The 12245-nt window shown below is 34.1% G+C and overlaps 2 protein-coding genes across 3 annotated transcripts; one reads left to right on the top strand and one right to left on the bottom strand.

Annotated features, from left to right (window-relative positions):
• Nucleotides 1-232: 232 nt before the first annotated feature.
• On the bottom strand, nucleotides 233-7198 carry LOC134259192 (small ribosomal subunit protein mS27-like). Of its 2 annotated transcripts, none has more exons than XM_062741788.1 (10): nucleotides 7069-7198; nucleotides 6745-6834; nucleotides 6466-6536; nucleotides 6264-6328; nucleotides 4304-4418; nucleotides 3836-3914; nucleotides 3424-3572; nucleotides 2162-2440; nucleotides 1610-1759; nucleotides 233-839 (listed from the first exon to the last, which is right to left on the bottom strand). In XM_062741788.1, the coding sequence occupies exons 1-10, from the start codon at nucleotides 7127-7129 to the stop codon at nucleotides 438-440; spliced, it is 1461 nt and encodes a 486-aa protein (XP_062597772.1). In that variant the 5' UTR covers nucleotides 7130-7198; the 3' UTR covers nucleotides 233-437. The 2 variants fall into 2 exon arrangements, with proteins under 2 accessions (XP_062597772.1, XP_062597773.1); XM_062741789.1 differs by lacking the exon at nucleotides 6264-6328 and adding an exon at nucleotides 4690-4754.
• Nucleotides 7199-8343: 1145 nt separating this feature from the next.
• On the top strand, nucleotides 8344-11285 carry LOC134259191 (elastase-1-like). The gene is made up of 6 exons (XM_062741787.1): nucleotides 8344-8485; nucleotides 8826-9003; nucleotides 9498-9594; nucleotides 9802-9979; nucleotides 10588-10736; nucleotides 11083-11285. Exons 1-6 carry the CDS (start codon nucleotides 8455-8457, stop codon nucleotides 11239-11241), a joined length of 792 nt encoding a protein of 263 aa, XP_062597771.1. The 5' UTR covers nucleotides 8344-8454; the 3' UTR covers nucleotides 11242-11285.
• The last annotated feature ends 960 nt before the right edge of the window (nucleotides 11286-12245 follow it).

Genomic DNA, 12245 nt, shown 5'->3' with positions numbered 1-12245 from the left:
GACATTACTAAAGAATAAAAATTCTGAGCTTTCAAACAATAATTATTGTTAATGATTTCAACCACTTGTAACTGAATCCAATTCACCTCCATGTTTTCTGTTTAAGGAAGTTTTGAAAATTTCAATTCATATCTCATTTACAAATCTTTTTATTCACCATGCAGTGCAAAATAACTAAAAATACAACCAGTTTCCGGCATTTATTTATTAGTGTATGCCGTAAAAAAAACTAAGTTCTTCAGAAACTTGATTGTGTCATACAAGTTAACATTTACTTTCTTCCTAGGCGTGAGATACATAGTATTTTCAAATTTAAAGTGAAATGTCACAAGCACTCTCTTCTGTATATGTTTCCTCTGTTGATGAAATACTTCATCTAAAGATTTTCCTACCAGTTCTGCACAAGCCTCTTCAATTTTCTGACCACAGGACTTTGCTTACTTCTTCTTCTTGATGAGTGCCCTGCTGGCCTTCATCCTGTCTTCTAATTCATCTTCATCTAGCTCCACCTTCTTCTTCAGCACCCTCTCCTTGGGAACTCTGTGTCGAGCTAACAGTATATGCCTCTTCCTCTCATGTGACAATATCAACTCCTCCTTCTCGGCTAATTCCGCCATCTTCACCTGAATTTCCTCCTGTTTTTTTCTTCTTTCTTCTTCCCTCAATTCTTTTTTATACAGATCTGCCATCTCTGTTTTCCATATCTGATATTTCTGTTTCTGGGTATCAATATCTTGCTTCTGTAAATCTGGGATTTGTGCTTTAATGTTATCCATTGTGTAGGTGTATATATCTTCGTCTGCTATCCCATTAAAGGATTTGAGTTCCTCAACAAGTTTCTGGAAAGGATGAAAAAATTTATCAAATAAATATTCTCCAAGTCCTTCACTGAGTTTACAATAAAGCTTTTGACCATGCAGTATAATAAAATTAAATCCTTTGAATTGGTGCATGTAGATCACTACCCAAGAGGATGGAAAAGGCTTATCTGAGCTGAACCAAAGAGAATGTTGTTAGATTCTCGTTTTAGTATGTGAGGCTCATCAAAGGATGTACAGTCAAACATTATCTCCATATTGATGATACTGAGATTAAACTTCAAGATTAAGAAATAGAGAAGTCATGAACAAAGCGGGTTGGGACTGTAAAATCATTTTCCTGATATTTGAAATAACAAATTTATAATTAAATGTAATTTTAGTTCAGTTGGCTATTCACCAGGGTGCACTTTTTATATGTCACAAAAAATTACACTCATTGCAAAAACTAGTCATAATTTGCCAGTATACAGTATACACTCTGCAATTTTTGACATCAAATAAAAACATGTGTACATGTATAACCTTGAAAGCACGTACATGGACTGTAAACCAACTTTTATTTGAATACCACATATTTTTGTGAGGTTCCTGAGAGCTTCGTCATTGCGAATAGTTCTCGCTGCGAACCGGTCCTTAAAGTCTCTGTTTCTATTAACAACAGATCAAAAAAAAGCTTGATTGCAAAATTAATCGGCGAAAAATAGTTTACCCGTGGTAAATCGCAAAATAAAGTTGTCATGAATAAAAGCTGATTTACAGTAATAAATTTGCTATATTCTAAGACTTACTTCAAACCTCTCTATACAGGCCGCCTTCTCGTCCTCTGTCAGGTAAAGTTTCCTGGCCTGGTATTCCATGGTCTGTTGTCCCAGATCTAATTCTTCCTCCTCTGGATCTCTGGTGGGACTCCAGTTTAAGTGATTTCTGAATGTCTCAATCTAAAACCAAGTATTATACATTAATATACAGCTGTTACATCCACTTTCTATTACAAAATTATTTCCCTAAATTTGTTTAGAAAATGGTTTCTCAATGTGTCATTCTAAAATCAAGTCAATTATAACAAAGCTGTTCTGCACACTTTCTATAATTTTTTGCCTTAATTTGTATAGAAAATGGTTTCTAAATCTATATCAATCTGATATGAAGACAATTGATACATATCAAATTTTTTTTCTTAGACTTTCTATGACAAAATTATTTACCAAGATTAGTTCAGAAAATGGTTTCTAAATATCTTAATCTAAAATTAAATGAAATGCATTACTTTATTTGTATTATCTTGTCATCTGAAAAGCTACGGTATTAAATTCCCATGATTGCCAAGGAAATTTATTTACCTGACTTTGGCATAAAACAGGTGCTTTAGATGATTTTCCCTCTGCTATCCAGCTTTCCAGTAAATCCAGGGCTTTGTTGAACTTGTTATACAGACCTAAACCCACGAACTGTAGAGAGCGACTCACTAAGTCTTTCTTAGTGGAGTTTTCATCACGTATCACATTTGCTTTTCCAAGAAAATACAAAGATTTTCCTAGTCTGAAATGTTCTTTTTGGATATCAAAATGATCGTCATACACAGGGTAGTGCACAATTTTCACTCTCACCCATTCTTCATCCTAAAGAGAAGTGATCTTTTTATACAAAAATATTCTAAGCACATTTACATTTTAGGGTATTTGTATGCCTTGTTAATTAAGGTATTCAAATTCTTTGTTAAGGATATTCATATTCCTGTTCATCATGTAATACAAATTTTTTTCACCAGCAAATTTGCATATTGGGATAATTAATGATTGAATCTAACAATGCTCAGACTTTTTTCGTATCTTAAAAATTGATGTTGTATGAACAGTTTTGAAAAAAAGCCTCCTCTTTTTAAAATACCTGGAAAAATCAAAGTACTCAGAAGTACAGAGAGCCGGGCTCATTTACAGAGTAGAATGAATTTCCTACACGAATCACGTTTATATTCTGATGAAAAATTTATTTTAAAACCATCAATATAAATGATAAGACATTGACAGTGAGTTTTTCAATCCTAATACCACGGTCCGATTTTGTCAGAATCAGAATTAATCTGGTACCGCAGCTTAATGTAAACAAACAGGCCAGTCTGGTTCCCTCTCCTGCTTTACCTCGTATGTGTAGAAAACTACGATAACAGTGATTATCAAAAATCCTTACGCTAATGAACTATGTTCTTTGACTTCGTACTGAAGTTTTCAAAGTCATTACTACTAATGTTTATTTATATATATAAAACTTCGTTTTATTTTTGTTGCTTTATTTAGCGTTTTTATTATCTCAAAAGCGGTTGAGAGTATAGAACTATATTTTTGCACGTAACTTTAAAATGGCGACTATGGGGTCAACATCCTGCCTTGAACAGGATCACATAAGCCGGCAATTGCTCTTTGAGCAATAAGCCCGGCTAAAAATTGTACCAAGGGAGGTTGTTATCTTTGACACAGAAGAGGGCACTATTTTATATCCCATCCGCATGACTTAAGTAAAACTGACATACAGTGTCAGTGATAACCAAAATACCAAACAGTAGAATCACAAATAAGAAACCATACATATTTCTGTTTCTAACTACCTCAGCAGGGATAATTGGGGGGTCTTCTTCTGGTTGAATGTTTGTGATGTCTTGTAAACGTTTTAAACAGCAGTATAATGACAGGCAGTTTGTAAGAGTGTGACTCGTGTCTTCTTGGAAAATCATTTCATAAGCAACTTCGGCTGCCTCTGTCGACAAAAATTATATCTTAGAATCTTTTAAAATTCTTTTGTGCACGGATTACAGAAAAATATACACATAAAATGAATTGCCCTTTACCATGAAGTGATAATTTTTATTACCAAGGTTGTAAATCAAATTGTTCATGCTAACTTAATGAAAATTTGTGAAATACATTTATTATGAAGCAAATTCTCTCGGCTATCAGTGCATTTGACTGCAAAGTTGAAAGAAATTCTATTGGAAGAAAAATGTATAAAGCCCTTAATACCTTGTATTAAATTCTTCTGAAGAAAATGGCTCATCAACAGGTTTGCTGTGTAGAAATCTAGAAGTAAGCCATAGCCTAGCTGTCAGAGAAAGGGAAAATACATTTATTGTATAGAATGAATACCCCTTCCTCCCACAAATTAAACATATACTGTGGTTTCATCAATTTTCGTTGACATCAATTTTCATATACATGTATTTTGTAAAACAGACTTTTTCAAAGATACATAATTTCGTGGACAAAAGCATTGTCTATAGATACAAATGAATATCATATTTGTTAATTCAATGAACATTTAATTCCTCTGATCTACTTAATAACAAAATCCTCAAAACTGGTGCTCAATGAATATTGATGAAAGCACAATATCTTCCCTAACCTATTAGCCTATCTCAAATTTAAATTGTAATCTTAAAACCTTGGTTCTTGGTAAATTACAATCAATATTTCTTGAAAGAGGATTCTCACCTTGTCTTTGATCAGAGGTACGAGCCGTTGTGCAATGTCTAAATCTATGTAGGATCTTACAATAGCATTGACGATGGAGTCTCGAACTGGGAAAGCATCGTCTGAATGTCTAAACCTGAGACAAATTACAGATTAAACATTACACAGGTGATTCTGTCTTTATTTATTTTGTTAATCAGTAGTTAACCCTTTCTCGAAATATATAAATTTTTTAACAGCTTGGAGGATTTCAATTTCAGGACTTTGAGCATACATGTAACTCCTATGTATGATTATACTAACAACAGATTTTATTAAACCTTATAAAACAAAATAATAAAATCCTCCTCTGAGTATCTCTTGATTGCTCCCTTTTGTCCCCTACCGCCCATCTCCCTCATACCCACCTGTACATGATATCTTCTACAAGCTCCATGTTCTCTTGTGAAATATTCTTCAAGCTGTTTACAAACTGAACAGAAAAATGACATTTACAATTAACAAGACAACTTGGTTTATTACAAAATAAAAGAGGAAAATGAACAATTTCTCTTTTTATAAATCTGTTTAAACCAAAATTGACAAAAATATATATCAAATTATTTTTTATGTACATTTTATATAAAATGTCTATTTTATTTACCTTTTCCTTTATGTCTATTAACTGTGATTACTATTACGTCACAGTCATTATGTTTACTTCTCAAAGTTTTCAACCATTTTCACTGATAATCGACCTAAAAAATAATGCAATTGGATTTTTAAAAAAGTTTTTTGAATATATATATATTAGGGATGTCAAAAATGAGAGGTAAAGTAAACAAGTAAATTGATGACATATAAAACATTGTAAACTCTTGTTAAAACCACATGCTTTGATAGGAGGTTTACCCGTAACATATTTCTGATGTAACAATGATAAGCACTTAGTGTCCGACGAAATTTAATATAACATTTTTTTTAAATATCAGATAAACACAAGAAATAAAATCATAAGAGGTTCACACTGTTTTTGTTTTTGAAAAAATACTCGTTCCGTAAATTGTAACTCCTTGTTGCGTTTGACGTCCAGGTATCAGTCGTCAGAGCTACGTGCAGCAGTATCAACTTGACCTTGAGTTCTCATAACAGAGCGGATTTACGATTTTCGCACACCTTTTTACTCCATTATTATATTTTATTTCGGGACGGTATTTTTTAGTTTAGTGCAAGGATGGACATAAGATTTTAAAAGCCTTTGCCTTCAACCATTTGTATTGGCGTGTAATTCAACAAAACCATATCAACAATCGCACTTAAACAACTTTTGATGTAAAATTGTGTTGCTTTTTTTAAACACAATTTACCTTAAACGATGTTCAATGAAAACAAACAACGCAAATCAAAAATAATGGGAAGTGATTTGAAAGGCCAGGTAGCAGGTGCTTGGTCAATAATTACTATATACACAGCCAAAGGCGATAACAGCCATGATGTTTGTTTACAAGCACAATGAACATTTTGCGTTTTAAAACAGATTGTTTATTGTTTATAAATAAGGTACATTTATTACATCCGAGTAATTTTCCATGGATTCCGAGGACCCGGAAATGAGGGGATTGCATATATATATACATGTGCATATAAGCTTGGGGCAATTCAATTTCAGTAATTTTTGGCATAATGTATGATTACCCTAACAACTTACTTTACTGTAGATCACTAAACTTTCACAACACCTTATTTTGGCGTAATTGACTCTTAATAAGCGAAACAAAATTTTCTTCAATTGTGTTTTTGCTCTATATAATCCTAAGGAATACTATTATATGCAAGAATTAAATTTTCGCAAGCACACTGTCTCGCGTAATTACGTGAAAATAAAGTTCTCCAGAATAAAAAGTGATTTACAGTATTTTTAACCTATTAAAACAAACAAATAAAATCAGTCTCCTTTGATTGCCCCCTTTTGTCCCCCACTTCTCCCCTCCCTCATACCCACCTGTACATGATGTCTTCTACAAGCTCCATATTTTCTTGAGATATATTCTTCAAGCTGTTTACAAACTGAAAAAAGTATATTAACAACTTATAAGATCTCTTATCTAATGAAAAATAACACTGAATTCCTCTTTTGTATGATCTCCTTAATACAAAAATAATAAAATATATAAATGTTTTTGACAGACTTTTATTTTATTTACCATTTCCATGTCAATTAGGCTACTTCGACCAAACTTCTCAAAGTTTTCAACCATTTTCACTGATAATCGACCTAAAAAATAATGCAATTGCATTTTTAAAAAAATTTCTTGCAACAAAAATGACAGTTAAGCAGATATATGAAGAGACAGACAGACAGAAGAAGGGGAAATCATGATATGACACACATGTTTTTTTTTTAAAGGGATTATTGATCTGTATAAATGTTATTATAGTCTTGCACAATAATCGCATACACTGTACAATGATTCAGAACCTACCAAATGGAACATTTTCCACTGTAGATGGCCACCTGTTCTCCCAAATATCTTGCATTGCATATTCTCTGGATAGAAAATGGCGTTGGGAAACTATCAATAAAAAAATTATTACACACAGAAATTGTTTTAACTCCTCATCAATATAAATAACATTCTATTTATGACTCTCAGTCTGTCAGGAACATGACATGAGATTTTTACGCTGATTGAGGTAATTCGGGATGCAGGTATATCTTTCAATACAACATGAACATCTTTTCAGTACAAAAGTTTGACAAGTATATATTTTGCAACTATCTCTTGAGAACATTTTTATCACATTACCTTGGTTAAATCTGCTACAAGCATTGCATAACACAAGAGATTGTCGACAATGTCGCCACATGTTGAAACTGAAAGTGAAAGTATTCAGCAATAAATTTTAGATAGTTCGTTCATAGCCTTATTCCATTGAATGTGGCGTTCTATCCGCATTCTTTTTCACCTGGTGACAAAATGTATATACAACAGATACTGGATCTTACTAGCATTTTTCTTTCTTTTTTTCCCGCTAATTCGCTCATTTTTATTTTTGTGTGAGTTTACGGTGCCTTTTTCAGTTCAGTTCTAGTTTATTGAGAACATTATTCTAATATTGATTATATTGATCTTTACATTTTAACGCTTTAAGATAAAATAAAGATTATGTTATATTGTATTTGTACAGAAAAATATTAATAAATTTACAATACATGAATACTTAGATAAAGCAGAGCTCCTGGGACCTATATGTTGGTACATGTTTATATCTATGGTCCCTGGATAAAGGTCATACGAAGAAATCCTTTTATATTGGTATATTCCAAATTTTTTAAAGATATATATCACTCAAAATTAATAAATAAATTATCAAATTAAAATATAAAAATCCTATTTCAGGTTAATATAGTAATTAGGTTTCAACTTTTCTGACAAAGAAAACGATTAAATATCCTTTTTCATTATATATTTACTATAACGTCTCTGGTTTCGATAATTATGTTTTAACAAATAGTTGGAGGCCGACAACCCTTCCAACATTTCCTAAGCTGCCCTAACTGGGATATTTTAGATGACCCCCCCCCCCTTTAGGGTCTAAACCTTATAGATCCACGGGACATTAAGTTAACAATTTCGGTTAATAGCTTCTTGCTCATCATTATCATGTTAACAGTATGCCCGCTTAATTTCCGAAAGAATAGAATGATTTCTGAGTGTGGTCCTGTGTGATTTTATATAATTCTGACCCCATATATCCAGATAAAGGCTTGAAGCATGAATTTGAAGTTCTATATTTTTTGTCCTCTCTTCATCCATCGATGCTACATAATGAAACCGGTTGATATGTACCGCTTCCACGTACCATTTCAGAAAAAAAAATGATAATCATAATAATCCAGTAAATTTTTATGAACAATATTGAGAACGATTAAATTACACGTTTTAAAAGTTTACAAATTTTATTGATAGGTTATAAATAATCCGCTCCCTAATAAGAATAACACGTAGACGCTTCACAAACTTTTATATTGCTCAATTAAAGTGGTCAAGTTGACACGATAAAGAATGTATAAGATGTATTTTTGTAATTATTGCATGAGAAAAGGTGCATATTGTGCTCACCAGAGAACTATAAAATGCCTGGTCCGCAACGCTATTTAGCTATCCTCTAGAGACAGTACACAGACAGACATGTGGACATTGGCTCTTCTTCTTGTCGGAGGTTGGTTAATTTAATTTTCCTATGTTTATTGAAAATTAGATTTAACATACTTATAAAATTAATGTAAAGATTTTTTTTCAACCAGAAAAAAATGAAATTTATATTTGCATTTTACGAGTATGCACAAATATTATACATGCATGTTCATATTCTAAATCCAGTTACTAAAATTGGACAATTATTTAAATGGTCCATAGTTTGTTTATTCACCAATCAAGGGCCCGGTCAAGGGGCATATACGTTTATTTTAGTGGCCCATAATGTACCATATATAAAATGAATTGTATTCATCCATTAAGAATCCTAAATATTCTTCAAAGGGTCAGAACGTCTTTTTTAGTTTGTTCCGCCGCACCCATGAGCAAGATTGTTGGGGGATCCAATGCTACCCCTAACGACTGGCCCTGGCAGATTTCCCTGCAGTTCCAGGGTTCCACTGGGGGCTACGGACACATTTGTGGCGCCTCCCTCATCTCCGAAAATTACGCCTTGACCGCCGCACATTGCGTGTCTCACGAGTACGTATCAGTATCTTAGTTTTTAAAAACAGATTTTCAAATTCCATTTTTATCCGTTCTCTATCTTTTACTTTCAGACTGCATGCCAATAAAAAAAACGTAAAAATATTAAAAATTTTAATCAGGAAATAAAAACCACAAACTTGAGTTTGTTTTTATAATCTCAGCTTCCCTAAGATTAAAGATTGATCATTCTCTGTTAATTTTGCTTTCCTACTATTGATTCTTTGAAAAAATATATTATTTCTATACAAATAATTAAATGCACATAACTTCATATTCAGTATGAAGTATTAAAAAAAATCTTAAGGTTCAAAGTATAATGCTTGTGTAGATATACAGTCCTCTACTTCTGGGTAAAAATTATTGGTATAAACCAGTGGTGAAATTGAAATATATACAACTGATCACTAGCATTTGTCAGAATCACTGGCGGATTTAGATGTTACCCAGGTTTATAGAAGAATCAAATTATTCTCGTTTTCTTATTTCAGTCCCACCGTCTCCAAATACAGACTGCTTCTGGGGGAACACCAGTTCAGTGTCACTGCAGGAACCGAACAGACAATTACTCTGTCCAACATTTTAATGGTCTCTCTCTCTCTCTCTCTCTCTCTCTCTCTCTCTCTCTCTCTCTCAAAAATATTTTATTCTAAACAAGTAAAATTCTAAAAGAAAACATTCTTTAACATTGCAGAAATACTCTAAAGCATATATATCTTTACAAATGATAAATTAGTCCTCGGCTGGTTAATTCAACACAGTGCAATAATAGATGGATTCATTTCTTCCACTTAGCATCCGCAATACAGTGATAGCGCCGGAGGATTCCCGCATGACATTGCCATCCTTAGACTGTCCTCCCCCGCCAAACTGAATGAATTCGTGAAAGTAGCCACCCTACCCACCTCCACCAGTACTTCCTTCTACAACGGAAGAACTTGTTACATCACCGGATGGGGACGTCTCAGCGGAGGTACCAATTTCAGGCGCTGATATAAGGATTTTTTTTCCAGGGTGGGGTGGTTCCACCCAGTTCAATAATATTTCCAAAACAGACAAAAAAGGAACAAAAACGTACTTATTTCCCATTTGCCAAAAACCTATTACGGGGGTTGTGTGTGTGTGTGTGTGGGGGGGGGGGGGGGTTCGAATTTGACTTTGATTGACTTGCATAAAGCGTCATACCTAGGACTTTTCATGCCAAAATCACATGGATCCACTTTTTTTAGAGCAGGGATCATCGTTTTTTGGGGTGGGGAGGGGGTCCAAGGTCACTTTTTAATTGATTTAGTATACATGTATGTATTTTGTAACTCGGCAGATTCCAGGAGGGGTCCGCCCCCCCCCCCCCCCCCCCCACCTTCTAGATCCGCGCATGAATTTGTCATTGTAAGAGGGAGAGGGGTCGTGGAAAGTAAACTTTAAGGGGATAAAGACAGTGTGTGATAAATATCATATAAGCAGTTATGGGGAACTTCTGTGATTGTCCATGCAATTTTTCTCGATATTTTTCTCTGATTTATTACATTTTATTATTTAGCAATAAATTAAATAAATTAATCCAGAATGTTATATCTTAAGGTGGCTCTCTCCCCGACACTCTGCAGGAAGCCCAGACCACAGTTATCTCCCACAGTAACTGTCGTAGCGCCCTTGGTATGTCGGGACTCCTCTACCTCCAGGAGGGACCACATGTTTGCGTCTACACCGGTAGCAATGGAGCATGTAATGTAAGTGTGTAACTGGGGGGGGGAGGGGTCATCACGTACAGTTTCAGGTTTTACCCCACCCCAACATACATATTTTTTTTTTGGGCGGGGGGACAAAAAATGTCGATTGTTTGGTTGTCTCCCTTAAATTGCTTCCAACAGAACATATTAATTGTTTCCTATGTTTCCTCAGTATAATATATATATATATTTTAAATATATATCATGTGTACAATTAAGATTCAGAAACGATACAAGAAAAATTTAGGACGTGTTTAAGTTTGCAATTTATTTTCTATTTATGTTTGAGTTAATTTTTTAAAACCTTTCTGAGTTGAGTGAATTAAATGTTGTGTTTTCTGTTCAGGGCGACTCTGGTGGCCCCCTTGTCTGTGACGTCAACGGTGTCTGGGAATTAGCGGGCGCCACTTCCTGGGGTCTTCAGAACTGCCCCACCTCTAGCCCCACCGTCTACACCCGTGTGTCTAACTATCTGAGCTGGATCCGCCAGAATACAGACTTGTAAATATGTCGGGTTCTCCAAGGAGAATTTTAATGGAATAAAGTACAAGAAACTCTTTTATTTGTGTTTTATCTTTTGTCATGTAAGCAAGGGTGAGTTGGACTCTTGACTACTCTTGACTGCGGAAAAAATATCAAAGAGAGGCTTCTTTAATTGTTTTTTTTTTACTCAGAAAAAAGTTTTGAGCATAATCTATTAGAACTTTACTCTAAATACTTAATTCACAAGCTGAATATATTTCATCTGATGCTATAGGCATTCTACACGCCTTGTTCACCCATCTTCTTTACGCAGTGTGATTAAAATCAGTATGATAGTTAATTTCAGTATAAAAGTTTTATCGAAACTTCCAGTTTAAAATGTGCTAAACAGCATATTAATGAGTACTCTTTGGGAAAACTTGAAAAAGATATGTAGCTCACTGGTTAAAAAAATGTAGTCCACGGAAAGGTCTTATAACAAGGAAGAATACATCTGTGAAATATGAAAGCCATAGTTCCACCCAGTCAAAAGTTATGGGCAAGGTTAAAGTTTTTCCGGACAAACAGACAGACGGACGGACAGGGCAAAAACTATATACCCCCGAAACTTTGTTTACGGGGGCATAAAAATTGATAAACATAAAACTTACCATCGTCTCAAGCCACGGTCCGGAGTTCGCATATAGCTCTCTCCTTCCTGAATAGGAGAGAATCGTACATTTTATCTGTGGTTTGCGACGTCACGATGAATACTGCCAGTAATCCAGTAAACTTTCATTAACAATACTGAGAATGGTTAAATTACATGTTAACGTTTATATACATGTATTATATGGATAGGTTGTAAATAATCCGTCCCCCAATAAGTATAACACGTAGATGAGGGTCGCAACCTTTTAAATTGCTCGATTAAAGTGGACAAATTGACACGAAAAAGAAATATAGAACGTATTTTTGCAATTATTGCATGAGAAAAAGTACATATTGCGCTCACCAGAGAACTATAAAATGTCTGGTCCGCACCGC

This window comes from Saccostrea cucullata, unplaced genomic scaffold, assembly GCF_032062105.1.
Source record: "Saccostrea cucullata isolate Sc308-1 unplaced genomic scaffold, CSIRO_AGI_Scuc_v1 ctg1365, whole genome shotgun sequence".
In the NCBI taxonomy this organism is placed as follows: domain Eukaryota; kingdom Metazoa; phylum Mollusca; class Bivalvia; order Ostreida; family Ostreidae; genus Saccostrea; species Saccostrea cuccullata.
This window is presented reverse-complemented; position numbering and strand designations above follow the sequence as displayed.